Source organism: Pelmatolapia mariae, linkage group LG7 (assembly GCF_036321145.2).
Source record: "Pelmatolapia mariae isolate MD_Pm_ZW linkage group LG7, Pm_UMD_F_2, whole genome shotgun sequence".
NCBI lineage: Eukaryota > Metazoa > Chordata > Actinopteri > Cichliformes > Cichlidae > Pelmatolapia > Pelmatolapia mariae.
In genome coordinates this window covers 48579912-48594894 of record NC_086233.1, presented here as the reverse complement: position 1 = coordinate 48594894, position 14983 = coordinate 48579912, and the positions used below count along the sequence as shown (strand labels likewise).

Below are 14983 nucleotides of genomic sequence, written 5' to 3'. Positions count from 1 at the left end.
CTTCCCCAGAGGCAGACGAGGCAGGCAGAGAACGAGTAGAGCTCCTCATACAGAATAAAGTGGAGGTGGTTTTCAAATCGGCTTCCAATTTTGCAGTAAATAGCATAGATTATATGAGATTTGTTGATAATCAGCCATCAGCTGATGGCTCACAGACATCTGCTGGGACTGCTGGTGAAATGGAATTTGTGAGCAGCTTATATATATGTGTATGTATATGTTTCTACAGGAATCAGTGTGCAGGTTTCTGGAAAACTAAGTACACCATTACTGCTTTCATAGGAATTACTATAAGAGGGTAAGTAGCAGTCAGGAGCTGCTAATCAAATGCACATGATTAACTGATCAGCAAGCTTGACTAGCTCTATAAACAGTTCTGTCAGTTTGCTGGTCTGGAGCATTCAGGTGTATGTTAACATAATGCAACAGGCTGTGAATCCCCCACAAATTAACCTCAAAGTGACACCTTGTAATGCTCATAGAAATAGTAAAAACCCAAGAGCAACATCTCAAATTACACAGCTCTCAATTAACATGTGAAATGTTCAAGTTCATGACAGCACCAAAAGTATGGCTTGTTTGAAGCATTTAGTATTTTCCCACTGATGTACACTATAAAAAGTCATTACAGTAACACTAACACTTTGTGTTTATAACACAGCTTAGCAGTCAGTAAAAAAGGAAACAATGCATATTCATAATGAAGAGTTACTTTAAGTTAATAGCAAGATTTGTCTATTGCACTCAGTTCAAACTTTAAACAACAATGAAGATTCAAAGACAATAAAAACGGGTAGAACACTAGATACAACACACAATCGAGAGATATAAGAAAAAAAAATATCCATGGAAGGAAGTAAGAGCTGATACTGTGTTCTAGTGTTCACCGATCCTTTTTGTCTTCAGCGCTCTGAAGATTCTGTAAATTAAAAACAGGATCAATGTGGGATTAGCAGTGTGAATATACAGGAGATATTCTGTGATGTGTGTTTGTCATGTATTACCTGGAGTTGATGGTGTTCTCTGAGCAGTCTGTCATACTCCTGAGCCAGACCTTTGGCTTGCCTCCTCATTGCCTCAATATCAGCATCAGACTTACGAACAGCTACACACACATACGCGCACTTAATGATTACAAATTTGGACTACATATCATAAATGCTTTTCAAAATGTATCTATTGTACAACCATATGACCAAGGGACCTCTTTGTCTACATGCTCTGCAAACATAGGTGCAGCTTTCCATTAACGTATTTAAATTAGGTCGCTCACCCTCCTCGGCAGTCTTCAGCTGACCCGCCAGCTTTTCCACCTCCAGCTTCAGCTGCTGTTTTGTTGCTGACATGGATTTTTCCTTTTCCAGGAAAGACTAAGCACAAAGGATTCTCGTTAGTTACTGAGCTTAAGCTGATTATTTAAACAGCAGATGACAGAGCACATGTTAAGTAGAAAGCATAGGAAAATGCTCTGTTGAAATCACAGCATGGTGTGTGCCTACAGTATGCTAATGCGTGGGCATGACCCAGAAACAAACAAACAAAACAAAAAAAGCAAAGTAATTTTTATTATGTTACTTGACAAAAAAAAGAAAGAAAAAAAAGAAAAAAATTAACTCTGTTTCTCACTTGGTTGAGGGTCAGTTTGTCCTCCTGGTGCTGCTTAGCTGCTCTCACAGCATTGTCTATTTGTGACTGAAGACCTGCGCTGTCCTCCATGGTGACAGCAACCTGGTTTAGCAAAGTGGCAACCCGACGCATCATACTGTGTTGAAGTCACAAGACAGAAAAAACACAACAAAATAAGACAGTACTTCAACACGTGTGAAGGGTGTGCAGATGGGCAAAGTAAGTGACAAAATTCCACTAACAGCCAGAGAAAGAGAGAGAAGCCAGATATGTAGAGGTTCCTCTGGGCTCTGAAAAGCTTCATGTGGACGTGGTCATACACATTTGGGTTCACTTTAGCATCTTGCATGGGCTCAGGACCGGAATACTTCTGCACCTCGCGTAAAGCGTCTGGAAGGGTGGACAGAAACATGACCAAGTGGGATTTGAATACACTTGCTATTATTTTTTAATATCTGTCACACAAAGGAGATTATGTCTGACTCACAAAAGCTCGCTTACCCAGGAAAAGAACAATAAGGACCATTATTATTGTAAAAAAGCATTTATTCCAGTAAGGAGATAACCAGCTCCATATTCGCCAGCTGAAAATCAAACGCCACCTGCAATGTAAAGGTATAGAAGATCTGCTGGGGAAGGATTTGAATGCACTCTACTGGTTATTTGTGTGAACTGCCCGTTTGGGATGATATATCTTTTTAATTATTTCAGAAATTGTGCTCCTTACAGCAAGTATCTAAATAAGCTTTTGATGACTTATGATATGCTTTTAAAATTGCCTTACCGCTGTGCTGATATTAAAGGCACACACAAAATAAGGTTGACTGTGATCTCTGCATACAGGAAGAAAGCCACCACCGTCCACTGGAGAGTCATTGCCACTGTGATTCTCTGCAGAGATAAGCACGTTGATCTATGGGTAGTGTTTTATACTTGTGGAAATCTGTTTTGCCTCCATTGTCTGATAGATAGCAGCTTTTAGATTAAATTACTCTATTAAACAAGTGGAAGTGGGTGTGAAAGTGGCCAAGTATTCCTCTATTTTGATCTAAATTTCGTCTAGGAAACCATACACCACGCACGAGTTTCTGAGCATGCATATAAATGTGTCTACAGGCCTACAAAGCAGGCCAACAGTAGCAGCTATTCGGCTGTTTTCTCTATATGGGACATTTATATCAACATTTATACCAAGTCATTCATCACCGGCTGTTCTGAATGCTGAGCTGGAGGCAGCCTACAGCGAAATATAAATCTATACAAAGCAAAACTATACAGTTGTTGGCTTACCGGACAAAGTTGTATGGTGCAAAGTAGGCTACTGGAAAGTCCAGACGAGCACACATGCGCGCACACACATTCACGACAGCTGCTGGGGAGCCTCAGAGCACCCACAGCCCTAAATAAAACTCTGCCGGATGGCCTCATTAGGGAGTCCCCTTTGGATTGCATCAAAACCCTTAAAGTGATCAAAAGATTTGTTTTTAGTGACAGAATGATTTCAAGAAGTTGTTTTTGTTTGCCTTCATAATGTCACTGTACAAAAAAAAGAAAAAAGAAAAAAAAAAAGCCAGTGATCATTATATGATTATAGCAAATCATTATAGCAAATATAACTGATGTTTTTCCCAGATATTATAATGAAAATAAACGGACTTTATATTTGCACTTTGGGTATAAATATGTTGGCTTTTCTAAATGATTTTTCTTTTCATTGAAGACTAGAAGGCCGTCCAGAAGGGGGCGATGTTGATTAAAGTTAGCTGTTGCAGAGGCGCCTGGAGGAGAACGACTTGGATATCTTTTGCAATTACTGCATTAAACTCAATCCAACACAATTCCTCATGTGATAATCAAACATAAGCACATTGAAAAGTGTGGATAAAGGGTTCTATTTACAAACCAACATAATGTAAGTGTCAGTAAAATAAGGAAATACGAGCTCATTACAAAAGCTAATTGATTTCTTAGTTGATAGAATTGCTCTTATTGTGTAACCTTTAAAAAGGCTTCAGAGGAGGGTTTTTTTTTTTTTTGACATTTCTTCCTCTCAAATGTACTCAGCTTGCAAAGTGTATTCACATGGGCTTCCTCTGTGAAAGAGACTGGGCTGCTATCCTTTTTGTCTGCATTTCTCAGGAGGGCTGAGGAGCAAAATCTTTACAGCTGCACCCTGTGATAGCTTTTGGAGAGCGGGTAAATGAGTATGGCAGAACTGAATGTGCTTTGATTGCTCTCCTCTCCGCATCATGTTAGAGGCTACACCCACTGTAACTGTTTGTACTCATAATACATCTACAGGGAGGCATCCATAAACATGAAATTATGTACACACACCAAACATTTTATTAGAAACACCTGTACACCTACCTATTCATATAGTTATCCCATCAGTCAGTAATGTGGCAGCAGTGCAGAGCATAAAGTCGTTCAACTACAGATCAGGAGCAAATCATCCATGTGGACATAAAGAAACAAAAACATGATGGAAATAAAAACAAGCAATTACAGACATGATTGTGCAGGTTGGGCAGGTTTAAATATTTCAGGAACTCACAACAGAAATAGAAAATACTCAGAAAAATTGAAAAGAAAAATGGGAGTGAATGGCAGTTCAGTGGATGGAAATGCTTCGTTCAAGAGAGAGGTCAGCCGAGAACAACCAGACCGGTTTTAGCTGACAGAAAGGTGGTAGTAGATAACCACTCAGGAAAAGAGCATTTCAGTGTGCACAATCCACCTCGAGGTACAAATAAGTAGGGTGATTTGTAACACGATTGTACAGATTACAAATACATAAGCTGAGAGTAAAAGGGGGGAAAAAAACTCATTTGTAAATTGACAGTTTGGGCTCAAGTGGTTTATTCACTCAAATGGTCCCACTTCAGCATTTACATACAGATGAATATCAATGCTTCACATTTCTCTTGCTAGAAATATGATTAAGCAGTCTTTATTAACAGGCTACGTACCACAGGCTTTTAAGGTGGCAGTAGCTAAACCATTACTTAAAAAACCCTTAACTGATCCATCTGTCTTAGTTAATTATTGACCGATTTCTAAATGTCCTTATTATATTCCTTTAGTAGTCTTCACAGAGTTAACTTATTATTTGCCAAGAACTGGTTTATTTGAAGAGCTTCAGTCAGGATTTAGTGCAACAAAGTACAGAAACAGCATTAGTGATGGGTATTGATAAATCTTCTTACAGTATCTGACAGTGGACTCATCTCTGAGCCTGTTAGACCTCAGTGCAACATTCAACACCAATAACCACAATATTTTTACTACAGATGTTAGAAAACATAGTTGGTATTAAAGGAACTTCACAGTGTGATTTGTTATATATATATCTGATAGATTCCAGTCTGTCTATGTAAATGGTCCTTCCCTTATATATTGTGGCAAGCTCAGACAAGGAGGAGACAGAGGTTTCGTTTGGTCTTGCTTCCCGCCGTCTTAGCCAGGGAGCACAGCCGTTTATTTCTCTCTGCCGAGAACACTGCCGCCAGCTAACTGCCCAGCGCGGCAAAAACAGAGCAACAACAACAACACACAGGGCGCCCTCTGACCCCGGAAGGCCACCCCGTCGCAGCGAGAGGGCGTCACCTGTCACTATGGCAACATGACAACAGAACATAAATGTCAATAACAAATCCCCGAACAGCCCTGGCCCGCTACAATATTAATCATGGAGTTCTACAGGGTACTGTGTGGGGACCAATTCTATTTACATTACACGTGCTTCCAATAGGCAAAATTATTAGATAAATTCTGTATGCATTTTCATTGCTATATTGATGACACCCAGCTTTATCTATCTAAGAAGCAAGATGATACAAATTATTACTTAAACTGTAAGCATGTCTTTAAGCTATAAAGGCCCGAATGACCTGTAATGCCAAATTAAGACAAAACTGAGGTTATTGTCCTGATCCTAAAAATCTAAGAAACATGACACAACTTTTATTTTATATAGCAGTACCTTAGCCTCCAGTACGACTGCAAGGAATCCTGGAGCCATTTCTTGATCAAGAAATGCACATTAAACAAATCAGTAGGACTGCCTTGATCCATTTGTGAAATATCTCTAAAATTAGAAACTTCCTGTCACATTAAAAGTGATGCTGAAAAACTAGTTCATGCATTTATTATTTCTAGGCTGAACTACTTTACTTCATTATTATCAGACTGCTCTAAAAGTAGTAGAAGAAAAGGCTTCAGTTGATACAGCATGCTGCAGCAAGAACACTAAAGATAGAAAGAAAGAGATCATATTTTTCCCATATTAGCTTGTGTTTACTGGCTCCTTGATAAATTCAGACTTCAATTTAAAATGATTTTCCTCACACACAAAAGCTTGAATAATCAGACTGTCATATTTGAAAGACCTCATACTATCTTATTTTCTTAACCGAGCACTTTAGTTGTGGCGGCCTTACTTGTGGTTCTTAGAGTTTTCAAAGGTAGAATGGGAGGCAGAGCCTTCACTTATCGGGCCCATTTCCTGTGGAACCAGCTCCCAGCTTCGATTTAGGAGACAGGCACTCTCTCTATTTTGAAGATGAGGTATACAGCATTTTCATATAGCTTACATTGAGGGCTGGATCAAGTAACCCTGAACACTCCCTTAGTTATCCTGCAATTGGCTTGCTGTTCCTGAGCAATTGCTTGCTCATTGGAGGTTGTATGATTGTTTAGGGGGTTTTTTTTCTAATATTTTAGGGTATTTACCTTGCAAGATAAATCACCTAGAGGCAACTGTTACTGTGAATCAGCAGTATATAAATAAAATTGAATTGAATTGCAGAGTTTATGAATAGCATCAAAATATGCACCTTTTACCTTCTTTCTGACATTTTCATGTGACAAACATATGCAATATATCTTGTTTCTCTGACATTTCAAATCAAAGCTAACTACAAACAGCTAACTTGCTAAGCTTCCAGTCCCCGGCTATGCACAGCATGCGTCAGTGAATGTCAGGGAAGGCTGCCTGACAGATGAGGCCCTCATAAATTTCCAAACTGATATATTTGAAAAACAGAATTTTTATTAAGCTGTAATAAAGAAACAAATATGTCCATTGTTTTACTTTCAGTTGCAGGTAGACTTACCCAGATTGTAAATGGTTATGGAAGGTCACAAATGTGTTTGTATTCACTGCCGTTCACTGACTTTGGTGACTTCTTGGCAAAATTGTTCTGTGGTTTGTTACAGTTGTTATCAAGCTGATGATTTCAGCTCTCTCTGAGATTGCTTTGTTAAATGGGACATGTTGAGAGTCGTTGATGCAATATTGAAGAGCCACGCCAGCCTCACAAAATCCAGGGTATTGTCTCCCCCAGCTCTGTGTCCTTACACAAGGACGTGTCATTTGGGCTTTAGATTTCCTTAAAAGTGTACTTCCATGCCGCAATTTCCTGTCATCCCAAGCCAAAGTCAGCATTTCCTTACCTTTGCTGAAAAACAATTCTGAGGCACATTTCACACGGCTCCTGAGAGCTTTTGCTTTGGGAACTACAAAGATTTTTATTTTTCCCCGGTACACTGCTTTCTAGACTAACAGCCACAGTTAGTGTGATGTTCATATTTCTGTTCTCAGGTGTAGTAAGCACACAGGTTTTCAGTACATTACAACCATGATAATTTCTTAGCTAGCCTATTGTCATCAATAACAAATCACAACTGATTAAATCAACTTAATTACAACATCAACATTTAGCCTACATTTGCAGGTGTAGAAATCTTACTGCAGTCAAAAGCCTCAAGTTATCCAAACTCATCAACCAACTATTTTGGGCGGCTCCCAGAGCTTTTACTTGCCCTCTGTTGTGTTTGCTTTAGACTTAAGTATTTTAAAGACACTGGACACAGAACTGTGGTCTCGTTTGCATACACCTATGCAAGTGCCAAAGTCACAATCTGAACTATTATGGGCACTGACTGTGAAAGACTCCACTAAGCTAAGGACTCAGGTCACTGTCTCTGCCTTGGTTCAAAGCTACAATCTTTATATTTATAGTTAAATATAAATGTTTGCTAAGTTAAAAGACTTTATGAGATTGGTGGAGTGCAAAAGATGTGCAACCAGAAAATACACAAAAAACATACATGCCTTTATCCACACAACAATGTAGGGAGAAAATGAGCATTAGTGGCACATAGGATAATTCAACCGTGCATACACACAATTTCAAGCCTGATCTGGAAATGAAAAATAAGGTGATGCATAATTTAACAAAAACAAAACAGACAATTTCACAGAGCATGCATCTTGTGTTATTTTTGTAACACTTTTTTTCCCCTTCACACATTGACACAAACTCAAAAGGTGTGATTTGATAGATTTAATGTAACGTTCCTAAAGATCAAACCCAAAACATTTTGGGTTTGTAAACAAATGCTAGTTATAGTTAATAAGCAAGAAATTATAGTTCTGCAAGGATGGAGAACACTATCATTTGAGGATGGAAAGGTTTTGTAACTGAAAACGTAAAAAACAAATGACATAAGTTCTGAAAACAAAACCGTTTATTTTGATCACAGAAGTAGTAACAGAGAATTATCAATCTATGTTGTTTCTACTGATGTACCATGATTGATTTAATATATAGATTGTATTGCAGTGTAGTTTGTGAAACAATAAAGTTCAGTGCTGTCTGCTGAACTGTGAATAGCAGACTGTAGCTGATAACTAGCTTTTGAAATACAACGCTGGAAACAGTGACATAACATATTGTATATATATACAAATGTTGAGGGGTATACGCATGTGCATGATCTGATATCGTCGTGTTGGTGCTGCTCCTGGATCAACAAAACAGGTTGGTTTAGGTTCAACATTGTGAGTGACCAATCACATTGTAGTGATGTCATAGATTTGCAAAACACGTCACACGACACAGTAAACCACAACACTAACCCCATAACCCTACACCTAACCGTGACTATAGCCCTGTAACCTTAACCCTAAACACAATCACATCCTAACCCCCCAACCCCAACTGCCCCTTTTTTGAATTTCATCGGCAGTTTTTTTTCCCCCAAGTTGCAAAGCTATGACAATGTACTGACAATTGGTCAGATGCAATGTTGATCCTGGACAAACAGTATTATGTGTAACAACACAAACACGATGATATCAGACAGACCATATGGATGTAGTCATTTATAACTTGAAGACAGCCCAAAAAATCCACTCTGTTGGGCTCTTCTGCCTCTCCATCTGGCAAGATGCATGATTAAAAACTGTCAACCAATCATTCACCTACCTATGATACTGCTTGGTGCATATTTGTTTCAGAAACAGAGACAATTTTAGTTATGTTAACAATACAATACACATTTTTGTGATAAATATGGACTAAAAGTGTACACTTTTAAGAAAGCACTTTATTTAGGCAAAGAAAGATATTAGGTATTCCCAGCTCGACAAACACTGCACCTGTGTGTAATATCCCACAACCACTGAAATTTTGCAACTCTGTTGTGACACCGGGACACTTGAAATCCAGCAGAATCTAAATTTAAAATGCAGTTGCCAATCATGTCTGCACCAAATGCAAACCGCATCGTGCCAAATTTAAGATGCCGGGCTCTGTTAGTGAGCTTTGTTATGGCGTTCCCATTGATATCATTCCACAAGGGGGGAGGAGACTGGTGTATAATCACCAGACAGCAGTCATCACTGTGAGGAGAACTGGAGGGCAGCAATTTTCTCTCTGCTGTCTACCTTCTCACACACAGTGGTTGACACTCTGTCATTGCCTGATAAACATTTGGACTGATATGTGGCTTTGTGCACACATTATATGGGCATAGCAGCACATGCTGGCATATACACTCATGAATTTAGGGCACACACAATGCTGAATAGTGAATAGTGGACACACATGTGCACATGCAATTGGTTTCTGACTGGCAGGTGCAGTCAGACACACACAGACCGGGCATATAGCCATGTCAGCGCAAAACTTGTGACTTCTTTTTGTCCTTCACAAGTTTGGTTCGGAATGATAAGAATGTGCTAGTCAGCCCTTTTTGTCTAGTCAGACTGAAGGATGAGAAAGATTTCACAACGTAATGGCAAATCCATGAGTCTTAATAACTATGCTTGATAAATAAGCGTTTCTGTAGTTTCTTATTTAGCATGTATCCAAGTTGCTTATCCATGTTTACCCCTCTGGATTTCTTTGTTCTCTGACATACAGTGGATTTTAGAGATGAGCACTTGTCTCATTAAGTGTCTGCTTTCTGCTGATAACAACAAGGGAATACTGATCTGCACAGCACTGTTTAGAAGGCAGACAGTGTTTCATGTTTTTTCTGTATCAATGATGCCATTAGGGTCATGTCAGGTGGAGGTTATGTTCCATTGTATCTGTCTACCTTTAATTCCTGCTTCTTCTTTTCTTTAATATCTCAGCCATAGATTTTCTTGTACAGAGATTATAGGTTTTTATCAGAGTCATATATCTTTCAACTCTATAAAGTGTCCTTCCATCTCACTAAATGTGGCTTGGTGAGAGTAACATTTGGAAAATGACCACAAGCAACGATTTGTCAAAGTGTGCTGGCTGGTGTGCTCAATACACTTTCTTCTTCTCTACAGTAGCAGAATTACAGTTGAGTGTTCGCTGACCTAATGCAATAGAGGCTCCATACGGACAGAGTAATGTGATTTCCCAGGCTTTTATTCTGTGTCTGCTGCTAGATAGAGAGGAGCCCCGAAGAGATGCCATCTGAATTGGGGATGGCTGTCGGAGAGAGGCGGCCATTGAACAAGCGATGGAAGGACATAATGCATGTGATAGGGACAGCGGCAAGCTGCAGCCTGGATGTGGACCGCAGACGAGAAGGACAGAGGAAAAAGACAAGGACTCACTGGGGTCAAGTGATTATTATAAGGCTCTCAGTGAAGCATCACTGACCCTTTGGTATTAACTGTGCTGCTAAATAAGAAAGTACAGAAATGCTTAAATATCGAGCATGTGTTGTATTGTGTGTGTTGGTCATCATAAGTTAGAGCTGTAGTGGCACCTGCTGAGCTGTCTAATATATCCCAAAAGGTTGATTCTGTTCATCTGGACGTAGCGTTTTCAATGGGAGAAATGTTTCGTCACTCATCAATGCATTAATGCAATCACAGCATTGCAGCCATTCCCCAACTCTCTGTGAATGGCACTCATGGCCACTGATCAGCGGTCTTTGATCAATGATCATGACAATTTCCTTATTAATGATCAAGGAACTGACCTCACAGCCCATTGCTCATTCAATGGGCTGGTTTCAGGTATTGTGCAAATATGTACTGTTTATAAGATTGGGGAAACCTGCAGTCAGTTGGGTGAGTGATGAAACGCTTCTCCCACTGAAAACGCTACGTCCAGATGAACAGAATCAAACTTTTTGGGGTGATTTAGCATGCGGTCCCAAGCTTATCAGTCCCAAGCTAAATGGAAAATGACTGAGACTGTTTGTTTTTTTCTTTGCTTGTTTTATGTTTGGCTTCTTCGATGGACAAAAGATGTTGATCAGATTTTAAAAGATTTTTTAGAATGTAACTAAAGGCGCTGTACATTTTCAGTATATCTTAGAAACATATGGTCTGGGAAAAATATTCAAAAAGATTTGATTGTTATAGATGAGCCCAAGACAAAAGATGTTCCACAATAGTTGTCTTTATTAAGACTGAACTCGTTTCCACTAACAAATGCCTGCAATATGTTAAAACCAAAAGAAATGTGTAAGACACTCATCCTTTCATTTTTGCAACAATTACAGAGATAAACACTACAAACTAGTGCACGTAAACAACAAAACAATTAAAGGAAAAAAATTCACAGCCCTGTTAGTAAGCAATGCCCAAAGAAAGATATTCATAATTTTAATGTTGCCGTTTTGATTTTGTGTTAGGTAAGAAAGGGCCTCACAATAATATTTAACTACTTTAAACCATAAATAAGACCAAAAAAATTTTTTTTAAATTGGTTTTGAAAAAGTGGAGTGTGTCATATATTCATGGTCTAAGACAACTATGTTGAAAGCATTGCCTACTGTTTGAATAGAGAGCGTATCAGTATAGTGTGGTGTTTTACTGCAAGTATGAAGGGATTAAGATGTATCTGTAGTTTAAATGCTGCTGGTGAGCAACTGCATATAAAATATGGAAGTATAGTATTGTGCAAAAGTCTTGAATAACTCCTCATTTCTTTATATTTTGCTCTCAAGGCTCCAGACTTTCTTTCTGTCATGTTAAGAAGTGGTTCTGAGCAATAGTTCTCCAGGCTTTCTGCAGATCAGGTTTTTCTTTGGACATTGGCTGTTTTTTTCATTATTTTTCAGTCCAGTCCTTGTACCTGACCATTTTTAAAGCAAATATTATTTTTGTTTGTTAAGCCACTTAACACTGACCTAAAAAAGAAATCCTTAACTCAAGTAATGAACCATTATGTCCGAAAACATAACAGACAATTTAGCAAAGAACCAAAATATAATTTTAAATTGTATCTTTAGGCACTTTTTTAGTAGCAGCCTGTTAAAAAAAACCACATAATTTGTTCCAGTTATTTTAGCTTAATCTGCAAAAAATGACCAGAAATAACAGTTTGACAGATATAAAATAGGATTTTTGCACCAACAAAGGGAATTCCAAAAGAACTATTATCTGAAACTTGGCATATCTTGGCATGGGGTGCAGTGTAGCCTTAAAATATGTGAGGAAATTGGTCAAGTGAAGGAAAAACACAAAGTAGCAAACCTAAACAAAACTAACTACAGCAGATGAACAGTATCAGTGAGTCATGTCCTTAAGAAATAAGAAAGAATACAGGCAAGAACTGGCACAGGACCTGAAAAATACATCTGGCCCTTCAGTTTATCAATTTAATGCTTGCCCCAACAGAAATGGTCTCAGTTTCAGGGTCACTGTCAAGGAGAGGTCAGAAAAGAGGTATAACAGTGAGTGTCCACAGCCATCAGTAAAACACAGTGAAGGCTCTGTCATGGTTTGGGACCGGCGGCCATATTTCCACGTAATAAATGCAATAAATGGTTCTACATATTTCCTATTTTGCTAGCAAAATGGAGAGAAATGAGGAGTGGCTTGAGACTTTTTGGACAGCAGAAGCTGACCTCTAATAAAAAAAAATAAAGTAAAACATAATGGGAAATAGAAGAATGTTTTCATCTCGTTCTCTAGTTTCAAGTGTTATTATTTATTTTCTGTAACCTATGACCCTCATTAGAGTCAAAGCGAAGTATGAAGCAGGATATTTTTTTGCGATTTTGCGATACAAGTTGTTATGGTACTAGCGAGCAGTGTGGCTCTTTTATCAGTCTGATCCTCCCCTTATGACAGCTGTCCTCCTGCTTAAGGCTTGACATGGTGTTTCACTAACCAATAGGTGATGCCAGAGTGACTACATCCATCTTTAATTTTCAATCTATGGTCAGCACTCAAAGTGTTTTGCTATCCCAGTTTATAAAACTAATTTTTCTGAAGGCTTGTGCAATGTGTTTTGTTGCCACAGAGGAAATGAAGCATTAAAACAATTTTATAGCGCAGTATGTGTAATCCAGAAATGAATGAGGAAAATGCGGCTCAAAAAGGTCAGTCTGAAAAATGCCAACTATATTGACAAGAGACACAAAGCTTGATTTTACACATTACTCTAGTTCATTTTTTAGTTGCACAGAAGAAGAGCCTTTGCAATTAAGAATATTTTCTCCTCTGTTATAGTCATGGTGTTTGTAACAACATCATATCAATAAAAAAGGTCTTAGTTGGGATAGTTTGGAGCGTTTAATAATGCAATATTTTTTTCAAAATAAGAGTGGAGATTGATTTGGTTTAATACACTGCTAGCCTTTCCATTTTTTCTATGACATGGGCTACAGTGTGACAAAATAATAATTTTGTATTATTAGATATTAAGTAGATAGTCAAACTTCCAGACCAACAAAGCAGCTTTCATTTGTGGCGACAGCAAACAATACAGGCCATTAACACTAACCTGTAGTAGACTTTGTGAAGATTTTTGCCACTAGTCAAACTAATGTATAAATAAGATGTCAGCTGGTTAGCGTGGTAGAAAAAGTGTCTTTTTCATCCTACTATCATGTCGGGTCATATGTCCTCCGCATAAATGTGGAGGTGTTATTCCTGCTTAGAGAAATTTTCAACGGCCTCTGTGAACTGATAAGGACCAAGGCTTGTGGCCTGACTTTAAAATAGCTGGTAATGGGAACAAGAAGCTACAAAACACAACAGAAGTCTAACCACGTAGGCCCTTTAAGGTCAGTATGTGACAAATAATAGAAATAATGCAAATAATGGAATTAGCATTGCCATTAAATGATGTACCCAGTACTCACACATTTCTGTGTGTGCAGGAAGTAACATCAAGGGAACTGATACATTACCCAGCACATCAGGATATGTTGGTGTGTTTACGAGACCTTTTTTTGGCTTGTTTGTTTCTCTCCAGTGTGGCTGCATTTGTGGATCGAAAACAAATTGTGACCTCAGAGTCTAGTTAACATAAATTGTATTGGTCTTTGCGAGGTAATTTTAGGAGGGAATCAATAAAAATGATTTTTTTTTTCCAGCAGCACTGATGAAGTTTAGAATAGTACCTGACATTTGAGCACAGATCTAATTCACGTGTTTTCCAGGAAGATAATGCTGTTGGTTATTGTGTCTCACTGTTGTATGCCTATATAAATGTATAGACTCATTTCTGATGCCTCACCTTGGAAGTTTGTCGTGTAAAATTCAGAATTGTATACATATTCATGTTAGGTTTATCCTCTGGCTAAATGTGCCATCTTGTAGGTCACTTTCTTTGCCCTGTCAGCTAATCTGTTGCTGGCAGTGTTCCCATCTCCACTCTCAATCACAAATATGCCCTCAAGGCACCATGACATCCACACTGCTTGTTAACAGTGGGAGCCATAAAGAACCTCGCCTGCATCAATATTCCCATATCACTCCTTTCTGCTGTGCTACAAACCAGACTCCGACAGCTAGAGAGGCATCTGATCGAAGTTGTGTAATCACTCTGGTAGCCAACACAACTGTGCTCTCGGGATTTAAAGGGCTCTTCAGTTTTCTACCATACCTGATGCAGCAACGGCACGCATGTAAAAAGTTCATTACAGAAATGTACCATGGGAACAAATGGAAATGAATTTGTGTGTACCTTCATGTATGCATGGAAATGTGAAGTGTGTATCCACATCACAGATAGAGTCTAATTGTTGACCCTGGGATTGAAATGAAGTAGACCGCCACAGTAGCTGAGGGTGGCTTTGCATGCTGATGAATATTGTTACTCTGCATCCAGATTTGGTA

The 14983-nt window shown here is 38.6% G+C and overlaps 1 protein-coding gene across 1 annotated transcript; it reads right to left on the bottom strand.

Annotated features, from left to right (window-relative positions):
• Positions 1-662: 662 nt before the first annotated feature.
• Positions 663-2502, bottom strand: bcap29 (B cell receptor associated protein 29). The gene is made up of 7 exons (XM_063481035.1): positions 2411-2502; positions 2128-2228; positions 1869-2016; positions 1627-1762; positions 1274-1370; positions 1005-1105; positions 663-919 (listed from the first exon to the last, which is right to left on the bottom strand). The coding sequence occupies exons 1-7, from the start codon at positions 2500-2502 to the stop codon at positions 884-886; spliced, it is 711 nt and encodes a 236-aa protein (XP_063337105.1). The 3' UTR covers positions 663-883.
• Positions 2503-14983: the final 12481 nt, after the last annotated feature.

Coding starts and splice junctions, on each gene's coding strand:
- bcap29 (XM_063481035.1), bottom strand. CDS start 2,502: ATGACTCTCCAGTGGACGGTGGTGGCTTTCTTCCTGTATGCAGAGATC. Junction 2,017..2,127: donor CCTTATTGTTCTTTTCCTGG/GTAAGCGAGCTT, acceptor CCACCCTTCCAG/ACGCTTTACGCGAGGTGCAG. Junction 1,763..1,868: donor TTCTCTCTCTTTCTCTGGCT/GTTAGTGGAATT, acceptor ACTTCAACACAG/TATGATGCGTCGGGTTGCCA.